Genomic DNA, 23,099 nt, shown 5'->3' with positions numbered 1-23,099 from the left:
GCCCTACCCAGGAGTTACAAAATGCTGGGGTTTCCCCCGCACGGTTTTGGGTCTTGGCCTTCTGTTTTGTCCCTACAGAAAAGACAGATCAGCATCTGGCCTCGATGACAGGATTCGAGCTGCTGCCAGCCGCTGAGACCAGGACTGTGTGTTCTTTGACTAGGAAGGTCACGGATAATTTAAATTGCAAACCAAGAACTGTGGCTGGGACAACTGGTGGCCTGAAAGAGGCCCTGGTGGCATCTAGGGTTGTTGATTTCAACCTCACAGTTTAGAGCTGGACATAGAGGCTCATGACTGCAATCCCAGGCCTTGGGAGGCTAAGGAGGAAGTATCTGCTTTGTTAGAGGATAGCCTGGGCTATGAAGTGAGACTTTGTCTCAAATAACAGACAAAAATTTCTAACTCCACATTTTAGTATTTTCTGTTGTTATAACAGAAGATAGACTGGGCAATTCCTAAAGAGAAAAAAAATTGTTTCTCACTATTCTGGCAGCTGGGAGGTCCAGCGTCAAGGCTCCAGCATCTGGTGAGGGTCTTCTTGATGCATCATTACAGGGCGGAACAGCAAGAGACCATGTGTGAGGCAGAGGGAACCTTGAGTCAGGAACCCATTCCTATGATGATGTTAGCGGGCTCATGAGAGCAAAACACTTGGAAAGTCCTTGTTTCTGGACCCCACATCAGCCACAAAGATATGGGGCAACTTGGAATGTAAATTCAACCTGAGTTCAGATCATTAGCATCTGGTGTTCCCGTGGCCAGAGAACCCCTTGCCAGGACACAGGGCCCTGGGAATCAGTCCTGATTCAGTTAATGACCAGTTTTCTAACCGGCCTCTGCACTGGGTTGTTTCTTTTGAAAACAGAGATGACTGTTAGGAACCCTAACCTCTTCACAGACCCCCGCACCCACCAGCTCAGCATACCTTGACTGGAAGGCTCTATTCATGCCTCCAGTGCCCCCTGCTGCCCCAGGTTACTAATGGTATAGCATCTTACACTGATGAGATTAATCCACCCACAGTGGACCACTGACTCCACTTTATGAAGTGGAAACTGAGGCAGAGAAACTTCATCACATGCCTTAAGCTTGCACACAGTATGCAGCAGCACAAGGCAGAGCTGGTGAGAGAGACCCAACTGGTTCTAAAGCACACTGAACCTTTGGTCAGTGAGCTCCACATTTCCAGGGGGAGGCACTGAGGCAGTCTGGTCTTCCACCTGGACCTGTACTAGGCTCCTAACTCACCTCTTTACCACTCTATACCACATGCCTCACACACCCCACTGATCTGCCTCAGCGGGCTCTGAATTATTGTCTGCCAGGAGTGTCTACCCTCCACTGTTCTGGAGCACTGCTGGAACAGGAAGCTGGAGGGCACTATGTGAGGGGCAGCCAGAAGGTGGAATAAACCCAAAGTGGCTTGATTTCATTTCACTTCTTGCCTTTTATTTTGACAGGGTCTCACTATGTAGCTCTGGCTGTCCTGGAACTCATTATATAGAGCAAATGGCTCTCAACTTGTGACAACCCCCCTGCCTCTGTCTCCTGAGTGCTGGGATTATAGGCATGTGCCATTGCCCCCCCTCCCCAGTGTTCATTCCTACACAGAGAGGCCTCCAGATAGCATCTCAACTTGTCAGGATCTCTGTTTGGAGTATTCTAAGAAAAACATGTGAGGCTGGGGAGGTGGCTCAGTGAGTAAAGGAGGCCCTTCCCGCTGAGCCTGGCGAGGAGCCCTGGTGATAGGAGAGAACTGACTCTTAAAAAATTGTTCTCTGCTGGGCGTGGTGGCTCATGTTTAATCCCAGCACTCAGGAGGCAGAGGGAGGTGGATCTCCGTAAGATCGAGGTCAGCCTGGTCTACATAAGCAAATTCCAGGCCAGCTGGGGCTACAGAGAGACCCTAACTCAAAAACATAAAAATAAAAATAAAATTGTTTCCTGACCTCCACATGAGCACTGTTACATGTATATACATGCACACACAAATAAATGTGATAAAAAATTTTAATTTTTTAAAATTATTTTTATTTGATGTGTATGAGTGTATTGCCTGCATGTGTGTAAGTGCACCCATGTCATGCAATGCCTGAGGAGGTCAGAAGAAGGCGTCAGATTCCCCTGGAACTGGAGTTACCCAAGGTTCTTAGCTGCCATGTGGGTGCTGCGACTCGAACCCAGGTCCTCAGCAAAGGCAGCCAGTGTTCTTAACCACTGAGTCATCTCTCCAGCCTGTAATAAAAATTTTTAAAGAAAAACTGGCTGTCTACATATGTCATTTCCCTTCCTTCTATTACTTTGTGAATGTTATAAAATTATAATACTGACTTGAAACCAGTCACAAATATAAATACCTGAATTGACAATGTCTTCATAAGCAACTAGTCACCTAGTACTAAGTCTTGCTGCTTCAAGGGGGGTTGGAGTGGGTATTTTATAGTCATGTGATAAGGCGATGCCGTGTTTGTGTACTTTCAGAGAAAATATTAGAATTGTTAAAGGACAGAATGTAGTATTTCTAGTATTTAAATTCAGCCTGGCCTAGAGTGTCTTAGATGACTCATGTGTGGGGGACATGGCTCAGTGTAGACTCTTCCCTAAGAAACCCGAGACTCTGGGTTCCATCCCTAAGGAAGAACCAAAAAGGGAAAACAACAAAAAGCTTTACATTAAAACAAAACAAAACCCTTTTATTAGTGTGTGCACACGCGTGTGCCCAAGCACAGGCGTGGCTGTCAGAGGACGATGTTCAGGAGTCGGCTCTCTCCTTCCACCCTGGGTTTGGGGGGTTGAACTCAGGTCGTCAGTTTTGGGAGGCCGGCACTTATCCCCACTGAGCCATCTCACAGGCCCCTGGGTATGGTGCGTAGAACCCCATCACTGTATTGCTTTGGTTTCATACTGAATGTCTTCAAAGGCCACTTGTGGAAGGTTTGGTCACCACTGGGGCCCATCAAGAGGTCTCAGATCACTAGGACACTGAGACTCTGGCTGCTTCCTCTTCTGCTCTGTGCTAAAATCTCCCAGGATGCATTAGCTCACCAGAGTTGCAAAGCAGGGAGGTCAGCTGAGCCTGACTGACACCTCTCAGACTGTGGCCCAAGTGAGCCTTTCCTCTTTATAAGATATTATCTAAGTATTTGGGTTTAATGGATTTAAAGCTGACACTAGAATTAAACAGACACTTATTACTCAGTATGATTCTAAACAAGCAAAAATTTGTGATAAAATATACCTTTTTCTAAAACGTTTTAGAATTGGAATAGAGCATCATAAAGGGAAAAAAGGGGACTTTGAGAGTATTTATTTATTTTAAGTAAAAATTGCATCCTCAACTATGAAAGTTGGAATCACAGGCACTGGGTTAGAGGACGCCAGGGGTAATCCGCCTACTTCCCCATAGTTTATCCTTTTTTGTTCTAGGCAAGCCTCTTTCTCATGGTCCTTGGGGGGGACTCTCTCATGGCTACCCTTAAGGTCAAAAAGTTTTGCAATAATTCCAATCTGTTTACTCTTTTTCCTGTGTTGACATTGGCTTTGATGGTGCAAAGACAGAGATAGTTAAGATTGTGCTGTCTCTTCAGGGGTCAGAGCAGACTGTCATCACACTGATAACACAAAGAAAGAAAAAAGAAGTCTCATGTGAGAATGGTTTTAATGCAGCCCTTAAAGATTCTTTTGCCCACAGAACATACCTCTCTTTAGCTTCCCTGTAATCAAAGTCTATGAATACGGAATGAATTCAGTGGCCGCCATAAGAAAGTGCAGTGGTGTTTTGAATTACAAGCTAAACTAACCACTTCATTCACAAATACCATTTTTACCTGAATGAACAGCTGGCAAATTATCTCTATGTGGTCTTGGGTGTTTGTCAGGTTAGTTCTTAAAAGTAAATGAGACAAAGTTGATACTTCAAAGAAAGTAATTTAAGGAAAAATTGGTTACTGATGGTAAAAAGTTGAACTTTCAAGAGAAAATATAAATCTTTTGAAATTTATTTCACTGAGTCTGATAGGCTTCCTGAAGCTTTTCTGTAAAGAATGGTGGTGATATTAAGTACTGTCATCATTTGACTATGCCTACAAAAATGTGTCATCATTTGAAGTATTTTCCAAATGACAAATACACAGTACAAAATCACACCTGGACAAAAGATCCAAGATAGACCCATGGGATAGAATGTAACCATAGGAACACTTACTGGTATGGTTTCGTCCAACTGCAGTCAATCTCCCCTCGTTACCATGTGTGAGTTCTGGCATCATATAGAAATCTGTAATTACCTGGCAACAACCTTGGAATGCTCTTCCTTGAATCAGTTATGTATCTGTGTTAGGCCTGACTTTCTTCATCTGCTCACCAGATCAGGTCAGGGCAGATTGAATACAGACCCAGGAACTCATTCATTGAAGGTATGTAGAAATACAGCAAAGAATGCTGCATTTTTTTTTTTTTTTTTTACCGTTTATGCTACTATGTCATGCATTATTTTGAAATGAAATTTTTAAAAGATTAAAAAAAATTTGTGTGTGAGTACTCACACACATGGTTTATGGACACCATGTTCATGCAGAACCTGTGGCAACCAGAAGAGGATATCAGATCCCCTGGAACTGGAGTTAGAGAGTTGTAAGCTGCATTTGGTAGGTGCTGGGAACTGAGCCCAAGTCCTCTGCAAGGGCATCAAGTGCCCTTAACCACTGAGCCATCTCCGCAGTCCTGAATCAATGCTTTAACATTTAATTTGTAATATGGTTACCAGGGACAGACATAATTAGTGGTTTGCTGGCGTTTAACCACCAGCTCCCTGAAGGTGAGGGGCTGGCTGTAGCATCTGCTGGTCCCTACAGCGCTGATGTTGTCACAAAGAACTCTGGAGGTGTGTCACCCAGCCCTTGGAGCCACACTGAGCTGCCTTTAGCATACCAGTTGTTCTGACTCAAGTTTGTTAGTGTCTTTGTGAATTCTAGAGTGTAGAGACATCTTGGGAAGAAGAGCACATGACCTCTATTACGTCCACATTTGTCACCTTACCAACACCAGAACGGTCTTGGACAACGAAGATGCTTCAACCTCAAATCCTAATGTTCCGCACAAGCTCCCTAAAACCTCTCTCAAACCTCTGCTCTTTCTACACCAACCCTTTCCTAGGTGAATTTTTCACAAGAAGAAACATTGGACATTCCAGCCTGGCTTGTTTTGGGATTGACCAGTTGCAGACTGGGAGATCACGGCATGCAGCTATGGGTACAGAATGGGTTAAAATCCTCATTCACCCCTGCCATGTGGCAGGTGGACAGAAGGACTGCAAGGAGGCATTAGCATAGACCAAATACTTTATTATTTGAGAAACAAAAGGCCAAATTACAAAATTTTTATACTTTAGAGCCATCCGTGACCATTTCAAAGGCTTCTACGGACTTCCCGCCATTAGGTTCACCCACATAAAACTGCCATCTCGGCTGACAAAAACCAGGCTAAACCCGGCAGTTTCATGTAGCTGAGTATCCTATAAACCGAGCCCACAGCTGAGCTTTCAGCAGCAACGTTTTCCCAGTCACATGTCTGTTTATATTATAAACAGATGTCCCAGCGATAAATAGGTCCCACTTGAAAGGCATCTGTGCTTAACTGTACTGCAGTCTTTTCTGGGCATGAAGAGAAGACCCAGACAGCCCGGGACCAGCAGATCCCAGCTTGTCTTGTGTCCATTGTGTGGTCTCATCATATAATGACTCTATTCCTGTCACCCGCTGGCCTGGGGCTGCCCTGCTGGTAACTGATAAAAGCCATGTCCACTTCTGAAACCTCGTGAGGAAGGTTGGGACCCAGTGATGGAGTTGGGTCTTCATCAGGTAAGACGCAGGAACCACCCTAATGTACTGTCTCTCTCCTGTCTGACTTGGCCACTCTGTGCTTCTGGGTACCCGCATCCAAGAAAATAAGACAAAAAAAGCCTATCTTGCGGAGGTCAGGGAGCAGGAGGAAGAGCATGCGGCCCAGACCATAAGAGGCACGGCAGGTAAGCGAGAAGGGGGAGCCAAGCTTCACTTGGGGTCAAGGCTGAAGGAAGACCCTTCCCGCCCCGCCCTCAGCTCCGCACAACACGTTTCACGGAGCTGAGATAAAAATAAAGCTTTTGTACAAATTACAACTTTTTTCCAGTGAGTTACTTTTGCAGTAAAAATAGCTGCTACATAAATCCCTTCTGATCGCTGAAAAAGGAGTCATATATTTCCAAAAATAGTCTTATTGTAGTCACACAGAAAACCTTGGGGCGCAGGAAGGAAATGGCTGGCAAGGAGAGGCGAGTTGCCGGGAAATCACGGCTACACCAAAAAATACATTTGTGTATAAACGACTTAAGGCGTGCAGAAGTGGGAAACATGTGCCATTTGTCAAGAAAAATACTGTTTCTATATTTTACTCTACAATCCAGGAGAAAGTGGGGAGAGGCCAGATGCACCCCCAAATAATACAAGTTTCTTATAAAAAACCCACATGTACAAAGTCCTGGCCAGATAATAAGCAAGGGCGAACAAAAATAACAACAAAAAAAAGTAAAAAGCAGGGGTCACCCCTCAGACCCATTCCTGTCGGTATGTCAGATGACAATAGAACATATATTACAGTTTCTCTCAGTGGGACCCCAGGAGATCAAATCTTTGTAAAATGACATTCCTATGTGCTACTGAAAAAAAGAAAAATAGCTAACATACCAGGTATCTGCATTCTTGATTCAAACACCGTTATATAATTAAATTACAATATACAATTAAATAGAACTGTTAGAGGATTCCAACATTACAAGATACAATAATATATACACACGGATTTCTGAAATGGTGCGATCGTTCCTCTCCACCCGCCTAGCCCTCTCTCAAGCAGAGATAGCTTTGCATCTGTTACTCCTGGTTGCGAAGGCCAAAGGAAAAACAAGTTTTTCGGTGTCTGTGCATCCACGAGTCCCTGGAGCATCCCAAACAGCTGTACAGATGTTGCCGCCACACAGCCTGTACCGTGCCAGGGTGGCTTCCCAGCACCTCTTCCCTCCCTTCCATGTCACCCTGCAGGACAGAGAAGCCGAGCCACCTTCTGCCACGGGGGAGACGGCCTTGTGGAAGAGGCGCGGTTCAGATGAAAGACGGCCACTGCTGAGGGGCGACTTTCCTGGAGGGGTTCCATTCTGCCCTCCCAGGGTCTGTGCAGTGGGTCAGGATGGGCTTCCGGGTCAGTCCCCGGGGCCCGGGGCTGGCTCAGGGCCGCCTTAAGGGCCTCAGTCCTCTGTGTCGGGCTGGACACCCAGGATGGCATGCAGTTCCTCAGGAGTGAACCCCAGCAGGTTCTGCAGGTCGCACACAAAGCGGTACACATAGCGCTTGCCCGATGTCTTGTGGATGATGTTCTTGTCATAATAGTAACGCAAGCCTCGGCTCAGTTTCTCGTAGTTCATTTTGGGCTTGTTTTTCCTCTTCCCCCACCGGCGGGCCACCTTTCGGAGACAAGAGGGAACAAGAGTCACATGTGTCCACTCTGCAGTGGGAAATGTCTCTCCTGACCCTGGGTGCTCACCCCAAAGAACCTGACAGTCATGAAAACCCATGGAGGCTCTGCTGGAGTTACTTTAAATACCCACCAGGGCACTGTCTCCTCAGCTGTTTCTCTATACAAGGGACAGTGTCTCCACCCCCAGCGAAGCCTCCAGGGAACCACAGTTCAAAACCAGGAGAGCATGAGGCAGAAGAACACCTGCTGATTCTTTAATTTAGTCAGGGCCTCAGGTAGCCTAGGCTGGCTTGGAACTTACTATGTAATTAGGGGTGATCTTGAAGTTCTGGACCTCCAGCCTACACCTCCCGAGTGCTGGGATTCCAGGCACGTGCCACCACACCTGGCTTATCTGGTCCCGGGGATGGAACCCAGGACTGTGAGCATGCTAGGCAAGCATCTGCCGACTGAGCCACATCTCAAGCCAAGTTAACAGCTAAAGAGACAGCTCTGGTTCTTGAGGCTCACTTACTCCCCCAGACAACAGAGGAGGTGACAGTACGTTCTACGATGCCAGAGACCAAGAGCGATGCCAGAGACCAAGAGTGGCTGGCCTCATGTCTGCTGGCGCATTCTCCAGCAGGAAGCTTCAGTGCCAGCCCTGAGGGCTACCCAGTGGCTATAGGTCTTGATTCTCCAATGTGAGACAAAGGTGAACTCTCTACAGAACTTGCTGAGGGCCACCAGAGAGCCTCCGACAGACAACAGAGGAAGAGGAGGAAGTCTCCCTGTGTGACAGAGGGCACCAGGCCAATTCTTCAACGAGGCTGAGGCTGCTGTTCAGTCTGCCCAAGAGCCAGCGGAGGCTGGCAGAGGAGGGCTCCTGCTGGCCCTGGTGACCTTCCTTGAATCAGTCAGCTTTGGAACCCAACAAATTGAGTGGGGGTTCAGAGTAGGGAGTGTCCGTACCTCATCGGGGTCAGCAAGCTTGAACTCCCATCCGTCGCCTGTCCAGCTGATGAATGACTGGCAGGATTTGTCTGACAGCAGCTCCAGGAGAAACTGCCACAGCTGAATCGGTCCGCTTCCTGGGGGAGAAGAACATGGGTTACTTAGGGAGTCTCCAGACTTGGCAGTGCTCTGACCCCTCAGTGACCAGGCTGGTTTGAGAACGTGGACCCTACTGGGCACTGTGCTCCGATGGAAAGGTGGGCCTCAGGGTGCTGGAGGCCTAGGAGACACTTCAATGGGACAAGGCCACGGGTTCTTCCTCCCACCCTCGACTCTTGCAAAAGAAGTCCGCGCCACCAGCCAACGCATTTCCTGAGCTGCTCCTGCTGTTTAGCAGTTTCCGGTCTAAGAACCTTGAAGGTTTATTTCTAGAAACACCCAGTAGGACTGGGGTGGATGCTCAAAGGCCACTGTGTTACAGATAAGGCATTCCTCATGACCACAAGCCAATTGCTTCATGTGAGACTTGGTGTATATGACAGGCATACGGGGTCAGCTCCATGCCTTCACACCATGGGCACGCTAAACCTCCACCTTAAGAAAGATGGGGCTCAGAGGCCAGCATCCTATTCCGGGCCACACACCCATCAGGGGTTTCTAATGCTAAGCCCAGCGTCTTCTCCCCAAGCAGTGTTACCTCCACCCTCAAATACAAAACAGCTTCGGGAGGAACAAAAAAAGAGCTGTAGAAAACTGACCCACTGTGGGCTCACCCGAGTGTCCACCAGGGCCCGTCGCCTCTGAATCAGTTCCCCAGTGGGCTTTCACCACCAGCTGGTACCACAGGCCACAGGCCTGGCTAGCCACCAGGAGCTGGCAGTCAACCTGTTAATACTATTAATACTGAGGTACAAGGCCCTAAGATTGGGGGTTTTCTTACCAGGCCCTGAACGTCTAACGTATCAAAACAACCTCAGGTCTGAGCCTCTTCGTGAGTTATTTTCATATATTTATGTGGTTGTTTTAGACAATGGAAAAATATCCCCATTTTAATCTATACTTACACTTTTTCATTGACATTTTTTTAACTCACAGTAGCTCCGTATGACCAGCAAATGAAAAAACGCTCTATATAAGGGTGCACAAAGCAAGGGGAATGAAAATTCTTGGCTTTCTTGCTCCCCCTTAAAAATTACCTGGTTCCAAAACAGCTTTAATACTTCTCTGCTCCCAAACCCGAAAAATAGATGGTTTTGGAGGCCATGAGAGGTCAACAGCTCTGGTATTACCCGGGACCAGCTCCCGCCCTCCCAGAGCCAGTTTACATTCCTGGAGATCCAGCAGCTGAGTCAGAGCTGAGGACCAGAGTCTGATCCCTCCTCCTAGTCTACCTCATGTCCCAGGCAGGGAGTGGCCCGGGATCCTCCCCGACCCCCAAGTTCCGGGCACATGAAGACTCCTGCCTGTCCGGCCGGTGGGAGCCAGCGTAGTGAACCTCACATACAACGTGGAGGGTAAATAACAGAGCTGCACTGGGTAGGCAGCCACAGAGGAGCCCACAGGGGCCAAGCTGCTGGAGGCACGCACTCACCGGTAAAGCCCGCCAGCACAGCCGCCGGGATAACCGGCTTGCCTTGCTCCACTGGGTCGCTCCGCTCCTGGATGTAGTCCTTGAAGGACATGGTTGGCTTGCTGAGGCACAAGGACTGACCACAGTCCTCCTCGAAGCTCTCGAAGGAAGGTACCCGCTGCACATCCAGCAGGGACGACTGACTGTTCCAGGACCGCAGGAGTGAGTCGGAGCTCTCAAAGCTGTCCGTGCCATTCTCAGAGGAGTCGTGGTCCTTGGGTTTCCCTGGCAAAGACAAGCCAGTGCGTGATGAGACTGTGTCATTGACACAGGTGGGTCTTGGGCCCCACCCACTGCCAACCACCTCTAGTGCAGCCACACACAACCCCAAACGCTCTTCAACTCGGGGGCCTATTTCTCAGGACAAGTTTACATTCAAATCACACCTTCTGCAGTCAGAAGAGTGGGTAAAGTACAGCCTCATGGGACGGAACACTCTACAGCCATGATAAAGAACAAATGCTACAACAAGGATGAAGTCCCTATATAGTGACGGACAAAGACAAACCCCCAAAATAATAGACTCTGCAAGAGTCCATCTGTGTGAAGCCCCAGGACATCCATGATGATGAAAAATCAGAATGTCTTCTTCCTCTTGTAAAGAGGATGCTATAGCTGGGAAGGGCTATGAAGGAAACTTTACACAGGTGTGTGCACATACGCATTAATTCAACCAGTTGTAAAACCCAAGAGGTGTGGACTGTAGATGTTATAGCTGCTGAAAAAGGAATGTGGCACCGTCCCACAAGGTCCCCACAGAGCACTCCTAGGGGAGGAGGTCAGCCTCAAAGCGCGTGACTGTGCTCTGCTCACTTAACACCTGGAGAACCCGTGCCAGTGTTTCAAGCTGGCTGTGAGGCCTTTTCCGAAAGCCCAGTGGAATACGGATCTGTCCTTTGACCACAGGACATGTTTGCTAAGAAGCTCACATTTCGAACGGCTTCCAACAAACCCACAGCCTTGCTCCAAGATGTTCTCTTACCAGAACTGCTGGCGAGCAGATTCAAGTTGCTGCTGGTGAAGTCCTGTCTGACGGGGCAGTAGTTCACACTGACGGTGTTGAGCCGTGACTTGGGCAGCATCTGGAACTCCTGCTCAGAGCCAAGTGCGCCAGGTGTCGCAGATGGTGGACACATGCCGTCCAGGAGGCTGTCTTTGGGGTAGCTCTGTGCCAGCATTCCATAGGGAGCCTGCTCCACACCGAAGCCTAAACACAATGATGGATCAGAAGACAGAGCTGTTAAGGTCAGAGCTGTGGCAGCTAGACTCCCCATGAACCATATCTGACCTTCTTGTGAGCCATTCCCAACAGACCCCATTCTGTGACAGCAGCCCTAAGAGCCAAGGTCAGACTGGCTTCACACACCTGCACCAGCCACCTCCTCTGTCCTAGTAGATTAATGTCTACCCACTTCTTATTCACCACAGAAAATGGTCAAGCACAGGGCTGACCAATGACACAAGTCACTTATGCACTTCTAAGTTTTCCAGTGGCCGTGTTAAAAATGCAAGAGATGAATTTAATGTTCCATTTTAATGGACCCAAAGGATCACTTCAATACATAAACAGCATCCTAAGTCATCAAGAGATAGGTTATGTGTCCTTGGTCTCATTTTAAAACTTCTGAGTTACTGTAGCTGAGGCAGAGTCTTAGAACCTCACCATACATCTCACATGGACCCACCACGTTTCAACCGCTTAGTGGCTCAACACCTACGTGTAGTCGCCATGGAGGAGAGTGCAGGTCTGGGCTACCTGGAGGGGCTAGGAAGAGTGAAAAGAATCTTAAGCATAACCTGACTGACCTAACGTATTGCTGTTGATCCAATGAGGAACTGAGTTGAGGTGTGAGTTTTCTTCGTACTCATCTTCTTCTGTCTTTTCTTGATTCTCTGCAGAAGAGACAAAGGAGACTTAAGTCCAGTTAAAAACTCCACATGCAGCCAGGCGTGGTGGTGTACGCCTTTAATCCCAGCACTCGGGAGGCAGAGGCGGTGGATCTCTGTGAGTTCGAGGCCAGCCTGGTCTACATAGTGAGTTCCAGGACAGCTGGGGCTACAGGGAGAACCTGTCTCAAAAAGACCAAAAAAAAAAAAAAAAAAAAAAAAAACCACAAAACCCTCCACCTGCAAAGCAATGCCTCTATGCTCCTGTTACATGGTCGTCAGTATGACCAATGCACCTGGCCCTTCACATGTCATTGGAGATCACCCCACATCCTTATGAGTCTGCTTTGAAAACCTGCAAGGAACTTTTCTAAGTTGGAATAAGTTTTCCAAAATCAATGTCGTCCTTGGCAACTTGAATTCGCTATTGCAAAACTGAATGGTCCAGGCTGTGTGTTCACTCCTATGTTTATGAAGAACCATCTGTCCTGGGGTTGGAACAGTGAGAGAATGACATGAACAGAGTTTCTGCCCTGTGAGGCTTAACTGTCCAGTCTCCAAGCCTAAAACTTTACCCAGGAAGTTGTGAGGTTCATAGGCCCCAAACTTTCAAAGGGAAAGGTGGGTGTTAGGAACACATACTATCACATACCCAACCCCAAGACACACACCCCTCCCCCCATACTCTAAGCTATGGCCCAATAGGCCAGACTTGCCAAAATACAGGCTACCCAGAAACTCATCCGGCAAGACTAGTCCAAGTTCACAGACAATCTGGGTGTCTTTAAAAGTCATTTTTCCTGGCTCTCAGCTGCCAAAACTTAACAGGGCTGGCAACTGAATCCCATGTCTTTTTTGAGATTCTGAGTTCATAGATGTTGAAAGTTGATATGTTTAAAACCAGTTGAATGCTAATAATTTTCTTTACTTTGAGTTTTGTTTGTTTGTTTGAGACAGGGTCTCCCTGTAGCCCCACCTTGCCTGGAACTTGCTATATAGACCTGGCTGACCTTGATCTCACAAGAGATCCCCCTGCCTCTGCCTCCCAAGTGCTGAGATTAAAGGGGTGTGCCACCATGCTTCCTTTACTTTTTTTAACTTAATGAGTCAATTTATATATTGTCCCCCTTTTAAATCCCATGTATTTTTTAAGCAGATCCCACTGCTGTTTAAGTTGGAGCCAAGACTTTCTTCAGAGTGAGTGAGGCTCTGTGGGTCCAACACCTGTTTCTGTATTAACACACTGATGTGCATATGAATCCATCAGTTATTAGTTTAAAACTTAACACTCTCATCTCGGGATCTCCTCGTGGACTCCTCATGGACGTGGGGAGTTTGACTGAAATCCATAGTGCTTCCCCGTACACAAAGCCTTTCATTCAGGTAGCCTGTCTCTCTTGGCTGCCGGGTGTACTCACCCACCTGGCAGCCTCGTTGGCCTACCTATCAGAGGTCCGTGGGCTGGCACAGCCAGTGCAGCCTGGCAACAATTTGGTGACTCAGGCTACAGCCTTGTGGCTACCCCTGGCATTCTGTGCACACCATGCACACTTCCCTCAGTGGAATGAAGACCTGTCATCCCCACCTTGTGTTTGACTTGCTTGGGGGTGTTCTGATGCAATAGATTCTGTACTATTCGGCAGCCCTAGGTGGAAGGGCACACCCTCTGGCTGGTCCCCGCCTGCCCAAGCCACTCAGCCTTACCTTTGATCATCTGCTCCAGATGTTCCCAGAGGATGTCACCCACAAAGTCAGGCGCCAGCTCCAGAAAGCGCTCCTTGCCGAGGTTGCACAGCACCTGGCCGTTCATGCCGAACCGCTGAAGATTCACGTTTACCAGGCTGAACTCGTTGGTGGCCCAGAGAAGCCACTGGCACACCTGCTGCTCACTCCACAGCCAGGGGTCTGTGTGGGAAAGCATTCGGGAACATTCAGGAGGCAGACAGGCCACAGTGGCCCTCAATGATTCACCAGATACAGACACGGCCCCAAACCCACGAGATGCGCTGCGCGCTGCAGGACAGGACCATGCGGAGCCAGGCGCGGTCAACACTACCAACGATGCCTCTGATGCACATAATGAATGCAGTAGGTACAGTGCAGTAAGGACCACTGGACAGATGCTGGCAAATCACCCCAAGCAGCTTAAAGACAAGTCCGGAGCAGACTGGGCTGCACGTGTGTCTTTCGGGGACCCATCAGCCTCAGAAGCCCAGCACTTACTCTTTGGAATGCCGAGGCGCCGCTGCTCCCTGTGGAAGCCGCTGAAGGTAGCTTTCAAGGCTTGGCTCATCACGGCCTTGCTGCAGGGAGTGAGCAAGGGGAGCTCACAGCTTGCAGAGTCTAGAGAGAAAGCACAGGGCGGTCAGGTCTCGGGGAGCAAGGTAGACAGAGGCTTAGGAAAGAAGCCCTCGTATGCAGAGAACAGCTCTGATCAGCCCCAGAGCCTAACGCGATTCCTTAAGAACTATGACCCAGGCATGGTGGCACATACTTTTAATGCCAAAACTTGGGGGCAGGTGGATCTCTGTGAGTTCAAGGCCAACCTCATATATACAAAGAGTTCCAGGTCAGTAGGGGTTGCCGGGAGACCCATCTCAAAAAACAAACAAAAAATTGAGAGAATGAAACTATGAGGCAGCTTGGTGGTAGAGTACTCGCCTGGCATGTGAGAGGCCCTGGGTTGATTCCCAACACTAGCACAAAACAAACCATAAAATAAACCTTTTTAAAGTATAAATACTCTAATCATAATAATTTCAGATATTATCTGACATCTATTTAAAGAGTAACCAATGACATTAAGAACCAAAAAAAAAAAAAAAGCATATATCTTAGAATTACACTTACAAAAAGAATAAAATAGAATTGGGTGTGGTAGTACACACCTATAATCTCAGCATTTTGGAGGTAGAGAGGAGAGTAGTGGGGATAGCCTAGGCTACACAGTGAATTTCAAGTCAGTCTGGGCTCTATAACGGGACTGTCTCAACAGTCCCCCAAAATATAAAACTAAAAATGTTAAATAGAAAAATCAAGTTTTATTCTATTTTGAAGAGCTTCATGAAGCACGGAGAACTGACATTTCTAACCTAAGTGTATTTAAATTTTTTACACAATGAAGAAAATTGTAAGGCTTTTGTTCAAAGGACTCCAGGTCTGTTCAACCCCCAGCCTGCAGAAGCCACATGTAGCAGAGGGTGGGTGGTTATGAACGCCACCCAACACAGAACTGTAAGCTTATATAAAACATCGCGAGAGTTTGTGGTTTCTTAACAACCCGACTGCGCGGTTCTTGAGTGTAGACTTTGCGGATGACACTGCAGTGTTGGGACCTGGACACCACAGGCAGGGGCAGAACTCTGCTCTGTGAAGCAGGCCCACCCGCAACTTTTTGGAAAAACGATCTGATGCACTCAAAAATTTTAAGAATGATAAATAACCAGCATGCGATATGCTTACGAAAGCATGTGTGCTTTAATGGATTTTGTTCTGGGCTGTGTTTTCCAGCACCCACTTGAAATAACAAATCAACACTGGAATGTGTCCAACTAACTCCCAACCATGGCAGAGACTTTATCTGATTTAGTTTTCCTTTGTAAACACAACAGGAAGCACTCTGGAAATAAATCTAGCTGGGTAAGGATCAGCAAGAATAAGTAGTGGTCTCAGAGTCCAAAGAAAAGGGTATTAGTGTGGGAGGGGGTGACTGGGAATGTGAACCCAGAATTAAAAGGTAGGGCGTACCTTGTACAGCTTGCTGTTTGAAGAAGATACCAGGGAGACAAAGTTCTCAAAAGCACCCACAGTCAGACTCTCACGGGTTCCCCAACTGTGAGTGACAACCGCTCCCCAGCTCCTGGGGTGGCAGCTCACCCAGGAAGTGGTCAGAAGAGCCAGTTCACCAGGAGGAAAGCTGCTTTCCCCTGGCCCAGGCTTCTGTCAGACGTCTCATACCCAAGACCCAAGATACCAACACTCCCGGCTCTCAAAGGATCGTGTGTTTGTGAAATGATCATGTCTTTGTTGACAGAGCTGCTTAGAGAAGCCAGGCAGCACCTGTCAGGTTGGAGGGACACATTACCTTGCGAGATAGAATCCAGGCCTGTCGGCACTTCTTGGAGTGTTTGTTCTTCATTGAGAGAGGGGAACGCAGCAAATAGGGAGCCATCGAAGGTGTCAAAGGCTGGTTGGCGCTGCAGAGCCACACAGAAAAGGAAAGGAAATACAATGTGAACTCTCTTGATGACGTTTTCCAAGTGGTCTGTGGCTAACCGCACCACGCACCTTGATGAAATTGGCAGTTCTAAGGCAACATGCGTAAATAACCTCTTCACACTGGAAACATTTCCTAAGAAGGAATGGGTCACAGCAACCCAATGGATTCCATCTCACCCTAGACTCTTTAATTAACCTCGCAGGGTCAAACTGACTGGAAGATTATTTTGGCAGCCAAATCAACTTAAATCAATACATTAAATAAATCTCAAAACAACAGGATCTTAGAAGTCCAAGCTGGGAGCAACTTTAGAGATAATTTTTTTTTTTTTGCCAACACCTACCTCTAGTTATATCGAACAAAAATTTAATCAGTCCCTGGTACAAAAAGCAACATGCCTCGACAAGGCATTTTTGGTGTAATACAGTTTAAAGAAGGCAAAGGACTGAAGAGAAATGGAGAGTTCAAACAATAATGAACTATTTTTATCTTTGGATGCAGTTACTTTGAAATGTCTAGCCATGAAACAGAAGATTTTCTTTATCCAATCCGGTGGTTCTGAAAATAGTAATGTGTGGAAAAATTCCTGAAGGTTTCACTTGATGAAAGTAAAAAAGATGATAAAAAAGAATCTTTTAAACCAACTGCAGATCTCCAAAGAAGACAGGTTTAAACATAAACCATCCATACTTCAAGGGAAATCGGAGCAGGCATAAAGACAGGACCTTACAGCTCGGTGACTGCTAGCAATGTCATACAACATTTACAAAAAAAGCCTTTCTGATGGGAGAGGCACCAGTAAGAACCAGACAATGCCATTTCATCCCTGTTTGGCTAGTTTAGGAAAACGTGAAGAAAAGTTCTGTTTTTCCAACATAATCTGGAAATCCCATGTCATGTGTAACACAATGACCCATCTGTTGAGTCATAGGCAAATAAATGTGTAACACACATTTACAAATAAAATCAGTGGTGTGCCTTCTTTTCAGAAATGTTGCATAGCTAATGACACATTGCAAAAGAGAGCAGCAGACTGAGTCAAGGCCCTGCCCCCAGGACCCCCAAACTCCCAGAACAGGGCCTGGAGACTGCCTGGGCCTAGGAGGGCAGCCCAGTGAAGAGGATTTAACCAGAAGTTTATGAAGAGCTAATTTCAGTGAAATATTCAATAGATGTTAAAAAGAAAACCGGAAAGAAAAAAACCCCTCCCCCCAGGCATTGCCCAATTAGCTGGAAGTTCCTTTCTGGAGGTTCTTTTTTTAAACCCAGGAAAGGAAAGAACAGCGCTAACCCTTGCTACATATTTCAACATAAAATTCAGCCACGACTGCTTCTTCTCCGAATACAAACAGATTATCAGAAAATTCTTTCAAGTCACAGAGGGATTTTTTTCCCTTAGGGGTGGGGTTTCAGCCTCATTACCCTAATTCCTGCCACGCTTAAAACATCTGACCAGATTAAACAAGAAAACTCACTTGAGTTTGACGACCCTTACTATTAAGAGAAAGACCTGCCTGTGCCAGGCTTGGCTTTTGTGATGCATAGCCAGTGGGCAAACAACTTTGGAAAACGATTTAGGACACCGGAAAGTTGGCTCAGTGAAGAAAGCAGTCGCAGGACAGGCAGGAAGGCCTGAGTTCAGATCCCCAGAACACACATACAGTCTGTAATCCCATTGTGCTGGGATGGGATTCAGAGACAGGAGAATTTCCAGAAGCTCACAGGCCAACTAGCCTGGTGTGCACAGCAGCAAACACTAGACCAGGTCACTAAGAGACAAGGCAAGGATGAATCCCGAGCTTGTCGTGTGGTGGTGCAGCCTGTAATCCTGGCCCTGGGGAGGCAGAGACAGGAGGACGCCTGGATTGTGCTAGTCAGCTAGTCTCACCCCTTCAGTGAGCTCCAGGTTTAGTGAGAGACTGTCTCAAAAAATAAGGTGCAAGAGCAGCAGGGACTCGGCATCAACCTCTGGTCTCCATACATGCAAACAAACACACAAACACATACACACACACACCACACACACAAAGAAACTGTCAGTTTGTGCTACAGAAGAATGTTCCCAAAGGAACTCAGGGCAGAAGCAACATGACATGTGTTTATGCTGGGGAGCCAGCCCTTTCATCTTTAATCTGTTTGGGGTTTATATAAACTGGTCCGATGATGCTGATGCACCGTGCCAGGGAGACGAGCCTCCCTAGAGCCTTCTGGGCGTTGCCCCTCCAGAAAGCAGCAGTGGCAGCAAGCTCGGATCTTTCATTTTAGTTTATAAACAGCCTTCCAGGGCTAGTAAGATGGTTCAGTCAGTAAAGCTTGCAGATCTGAGTTTGATCCCTGGGAATGACTTAGTGGAAGGAGAGAACCGACTCCCCAAAGTTTTCTTCTGACCACACATGCATAGGCTACGGTGTGAGCACAAACGAAATAAATGGATGAATGCAAAAAAAGTTTTCTTTCTTTTTTCCTTCTGTTATAGATTTTTTTGAGTCTCACTATGTAGCCCTGGCTGACCTGGACCTCGCTATGTAGTCCAGGCTGGCCCCAAACTTACAGAGATCCACCTGATTTTGCCTCCCCCGTGCTGGGATTAAAGGTGTGTGCCACCACATGCAGTGTAAAAAAAAATCTATTTAAAATAAAAATAAAATAAACCACTTTTGGATCAACCTTCAAACTCCAGAAGGGATAAAGACAGTGGAGACAGCCTCTCTGGCCATTTTCTCAAGAATCATGGGATTCTTTTCTCCAATCTGTACGAAGCCTCGAGAATGAACTACTAAGGCCCCATTATCTACAAACTGATGACTTTCATATCTGGAGGTTTAGGATAAAAGGTATCAAGATACCTGTTTTACTGAGTAGAAAATGGAGGCCCAGAATGTAAACAAATCGCCAGTTACACAGATCAAAAATGTAAAAGCCAGGGCCAGAAACCATTTTCTAGGACCAGTTCAGTTTTTCTTTTTCCTCCTAGAGATGGAGTTTCAAATTGTCAAGAAAACTGAATTGAGACGTGGTCACTCACCTTCAGCGTCCCTCGGAAACTGTTCGCGACAGGGGCCACTTGGTCCATGTTCTTGATTCCAAAGTCATTCATCTGGAAAGAAAAAGCAAAAGAAATAATGTCAAAGAGGCCACCAGTGGAGCACATTTCAAAGCTAATCTCTGACGGGGTGGAGGGAGGGATGCACTCCACAGGTGACAGGGAGTTTATATACCTGCACGTGGGAATTGTTATTTAAAAGGCTGTCCTCCCCAGGGTCTCTTGGGCAAAGTGGCTCTCAAGAATAATAAGGGGAGTGTTCCCAAGGAGTTCCACTTGAGCGTGACAGACAGAGCCACGGACTGGCTGGCTGGCTGGTTCCAGCCTCCACACTAGGTCAACACAGCAAGAAGACTGGCATGCATTTCAGTGGTATTTCCATGGTCAGCTGCCATGGGAGAACATAGCTGATAGCAAGCAGGGCCATGGGTCACCGTCTTCTGTCTGCACAGGGCACAGCCAGCTCAAACTGGGCACCTAAGGTTAGCTGTGGGGGTGGGGGGTGGGCGGTCAGGTCACCTGCCTGGGAAACTATGGGAGTCAGATTAGGAAACCTTGCTGGAAGGAGTCTCTCATGGACCCCCTCCTCCCAGTTCTTTTCTAAGATATGAGGAAGCACAGGCCCCTGGAATCCCCACCTCCCAACAACATCACAGATCCTTCAGCTCTGGGTGTGGAGCTCAGAATGCTTCTGCTCTGTGTGTAATAATGCTGTGTAATTCTTCCAGAGAACCGGGCCTGCTTGTTTGATAACCCGGGTTTAGACGAGAGCTCGGCTGACCAACATGGCAGCCACCAGTTGGCCACCTGTGGCCACTGGTGTTGGACGAGGCCACCGTGACCCGAGACAGGCTGAGTGTAGGGGACATGAGATTTTTAAGGAGCTGGTGGAATAAAAAGAAGAATGTCTCAACACATTGAACATTCACTTGATCCTTATGTAATATTTTGAATAATTAGGTTCGGTGAATAGATTATAGTAAAATTAATTTCACCGGTTAGATGATTTTTAGCATAACTAGTGATGTGCAGTTGGCTAAAAACTTTTCTAAGGCTTTAAAAAGTACTTGTTGGTCAAGTAGGCACTTTAATAATACTGCCAGAGTGTCAAATAGATTGAGTCACTGGACCTTGCTTCCAAACACCAAAGGTCACCTTTACCTGAAGGCTCCACCCTCTGGGCCTCATACCCGTAGACCTGGAGCCTTCAACCAGCCCCATGGGATTACCCCCCAATAGCCCACCTGTTAGCAACCAAAAACTTTCCCTAAAATTACTATGCAAATTGGTAGAGCTTTCTACAAGTAGCAAATAGCATTGTTTCCTGGAGTTACTTTCTCTGTTGTTATTTTTGTTTGGTTTTTGAGACAGGGTCTCACTATGTATCTCTGGCTGGACTAGAACTTGCTATGTAGACCAGGCTGGCCTCAAAGCCACAGAGATTTGCCTGCCTCTGTCTCCACCACGCCCCGCCCTTTGGAATAATTTAACTCCTGTTGGTCTTTCTTGTATTCTCTTTATGGACAACATTATGATCAAAGCAGACATCTCAACAGTTTGCCACTCAACACATACACAAGTGCAGAGACACAGGCACATTCACATGCACACACCACACATCACATACTTGTACCTTGTAAGCATAGACAGGCACTCATACACACCTAGGTGGAAAGACAAGTTGGCAGGAGGCACAGGGAGGCTATTAGGGGCTCAGAGCTGCAGGTCAAGGTCACAGAAGCCCACAGAAGCTGAGGGGCACTGAAGGGAACAACAGTCCCAGAAGCCACGGTGGGGTCTGTCCTGGCTCCGCAGTTTCTCATCTTCCCCTTGCTGAATCATCTCTGCCGCATACTCAACTCAGAAATCAATATTCCCCACTTATGAGGGCCACCATAACAGACCACCTAGCAAACCCAACCCAGGGTGAAGCCTCATGCTGAATGCCCCTACACCCTGCCTCCTTCATCTAAGTGGCCTGGAGTCCCTGACATTAATGAAGCAACTAAGTTCTGATGATATGGAGTCACTGGCTGGGGAGTCTATGGAGATAAGATCCCAGACGAGTAGGGTCTTCAGTCCAGACCATGAATGAGGAGGAATGGGTCCTTTCCTACCACATCAGGGTGGGGCAGACAGCTCATAAATACCATTAGACCAGGCTCTTCTCGGCACTCTTGAGCAAGTGAAACGCTCTCCAACATAGAACCTTATGTCACCTACCAGGATCAAGTCAGCAGTGTAACCTGTTGACTTGCCAATGACAGACCCACAGATGTGCACACCAGCCATGCAGGGCCTGGCAGACACCACTTGCTTTCCATTTGCAGATGCTTGTTACCTCCATTCTGTGACTCTTTGGGAGATGTGGAGGGCCAGGAAGAGCTGCTCTGCCTTTGTGTACAAACAGGAGGAGAAAAGGCAGCCTACCACTCCCACACAAAGAGCTGTAATTACCAGCTACAGAATGCCATTCTTTTGTGGCCCTGCTTTTAATGAGTTTTGTAAAAACCCTGTAGAATTAAAGTACTCTACTAAATGGCTTCAGGCAGACACACAGCTAATCAAATTTAAGTTCATTCCTTCTATTCAATGTGCTTGCCAACTCCTGGGACAGGTAAAAACTCTCCAGATAAATCAATTTTTCAAGTTTAGATCCTTTGGCTGCTGGGGTACTAATCTCTACTTTCAAGCCAAAAAGAAGAAAAAGAAAATGGCAGCAACACTGGACTGGGAATGAGTTTTAAAATGAATTTTAAGATGAGAATTCCCTTGACAACAGTGCCCTTGCTAGAGCAGGTAATCGCTTATATAACATAACATGGGTTTGTAGTTAGGTAAAATTTGGGAAGGAAAAACCCTGTAATACTTTCGAAGGTTGGTTTGCTTCTTGCTTTGAAAATGATCAGTTTAAAGAGAGATGAATGACTAATCTCAGAAATGAGGGTCTGACTATTTCCCCGCGGGGCACACGGTGTTCACATTGACTGTACTGTGAGATTACCCAGAATTTTAATAAAGCTTAACGCGGAGATGTATCTGGCGATTGGTGGTGGTGTGGGCAGGCAGATAACCACACAGACACACGGCAGGGAGCAAGTCTAGCTCTTAACTGGTGAATTAAAATAAATGACTTCTGCCTCCAGTGACCACTGCTCACCGCTTTACTTTCTAAATAAGTAGGTAGTCAACTACTATTATTTTAGGCTCCGCTGAAATCGAAAGCAGGCTAACAAGTCTTATGAGGTTAAAAATTTGCTTAAAAATAAAAATACAACTCAAACACACATGCAAACGGCTTAGGGTAACCCTTTCATCCAAAGGCTTTAAGGAGGAGAAAATAAAGGCGGCGAAGCCGTGCGCACCCCACTTGGAAGGGGCTCTCTACTGGCCTCTTAGCGCCCAGGGGCCCCGGGCTGGGCCCAGACGTGGCCAAGCAGGTGACACGTTCCGGGGAGCCGCAGATTCCCAGGTGATCCAGGCACCGACACCCCCAGATCCTTCCCGGATCAGCGCTTCCCCCACCCAAGTCACCCCGAACCCGAGGCGACTCTTAAGCGCTCTCCCGGTGCCCCCAACCCACGGGGCGAAACTCAGTCGGGCGCCCCGGGCAGGCACCGCCCCAGGCCCGCATTTGCTTCCGAAACACAAAAGCCGGCGAAGCAGCCGGGGCCCGGGTCCCCCACCAAGGCCACCCGGTCCCCGAGAACCAGCCCCCGGGGCGCCGGGCCGCGCGATAGGCGGGTCCCAGGCCGGCCGGCAGCGCACCCTCCCCGGGGCCGCTGCGGGGTTCCTTGCGCCGAGCGCCGGGCGCTCGGGGCCGCTCTTACCGTAGCCGCTGCGGGCGGGCGGACGGGCGGCGGCAGCTGGGGATC

At 47.6% G+C, this 23,099-nt stretch overlaps 1 protein-coding gene across 1 annotated transcript; it reads right to left on the bottom strand.

The window, feature by feature from the left end:
• Positions 1-5,327: 5,327 nt before the first annotated feature.
• Ets2 (ETS proto-oncogene 2, transcription factor) lies at positions 5,328-23,093 on the bottom strand. Its single transcript, XM_008826911.1, has 10 exons — positions 23,055-23,093; positions 19,207-19,278; positions 16,047-16,158; positions 14,186-14,305; positions 13,667-13,867; positions 11,882-11,968; positions 11,058-11,282; positions 10,037-10,300; positions 8,464-8,582; positions 5,328-7,498 (listed from the first exon to the last, which is right to left on the bottom strand). The coding sequence occupies exons 2-10, from the start codon at positions 19,276-19,278 to the stop codon at positions 7,283-7,285; spliced, it is 1,416 nt and encodes a 471-aa protein (XP_008825133.1). The 5' UTR covers positions 23,055-23,093; the 3' UTR covers positions 5,328-7,282.
• Positions 23,094-23,099: the final 6 nt, after the last annotated feature.

Source organism: Nannospalax galili, unplaced genomic scaffold, assembly GCF_000622305.1.
Source record: "Nannospalax galili isolate Female #2095 unplaced genomic scaffold, S.galili_v1.0 scaffold192, whole genome shotgun sequence".
Lineage (NCBI taxonomy): Eukaryota > Metazoa > Chordata > Mammalia > Rodentia > Spalacidae > Nannospalax > Nannospalax galili.
The sequence above is the reverse complement of the archived record's forward strand: the minus strand, read 5'-3'. Positions and strand labels throughout refer to the sequence as shown.